This window comes from Trypanosoma equiperdum, assembly GCF_001457755.1.
Source record: "Trypanosoma equiperdum strain OVI genome assembly, contig: ctg_1309, whole genome shotgun sequence".
NCBI lineage: Eukaryota > Euglenozoa > Kinetoplastea > Trypanosomatida > Trypanosomatidae > Trypanosoma > Trypanosoma equiperdum.
The window spans coordinates 608-1,305 of NW_027123293.1; the positions used below are offsets into that span (position 1 = coordinate 608).

At 33.2% G+C, this 698-nt stretch overlaps 1 pseudogene across 1 annotated transcript in view; it reads left to right on the forward strand.

The window, feature by feature from the left end:
• Nucleotides 1-326: 326 nt before the first annotated feature.
• The window catches only part of TEOVI_000819400:pseudogene, a 592-nt pseudogene continuing 220 nt past the window's right edge, over nucleotides 327-698 (forward strand). The window contains 3 exon segments of the mRNA in view: nucleotides 327-425; nucleotides 427-498; nucleotides 501-698. Coding sequence covers nucleotides 327-425; nucleotides 427-498; nucleotides 501-698 — 369 coding nt within the window.

A 698-nucleotide genomic window follows, 5' to 3' on the forward strand; every position in this document is an offset into this window, starting at 1 on the left:
ATTCCTAAAAAACCTAGAGTGTTTGTAGTTGTCTTTCAAACACATGCAACCCAACAATGGTGTAGACTGATATTGAGTGCAAAACTAAGCAATGTTGAAATTATTACAATTGCAATGGGAGGTTTGTATAGCCATGTTAAGAGACCTAGATGGGTTATGGAGTTTTTGGAAAGACAGAATGCAAGTGATGGGGATACTGTAACAACTGTTAACGAGTTTGATGTTACTGATAGTTATAATTATAAGAACGAGACTGTTGTTAAATATTTTATACATAATAATGCAGATATGAAGAAAGTGAAGAGAAATTCAGTGAAGATTGTATTCACAAAGAGCACGTAGAGAGATGTTTTTGGTTTTTTAATGTATGTTAAAGAAAAGAAGAGGATAAGAAGTTACCTTATTTACTGAAATCACCTCCTAGTGAAAAAAGCTTATCTTAGTGACTGTGGTTTAATAGCGCAAGTATGGGCATTTAAGAAATTTAAATATTCTTTTTGATATTATTGAAAGTAAGTAATGAGTGGTGGTCAAATCAAAGTACTTCAAAACCTTTACTAATATGTAGTGCAATTCAAGGGGAAGCTGTTGGGCAGAGATTTGTTTTGAGGTGAGGAATGATTTGTCTGGATTATGAAGAGCAATTTTTCTCTATTTCGCTCAGTGGTGAAGTTGGAGAGACTCCGTTTATTCATTTT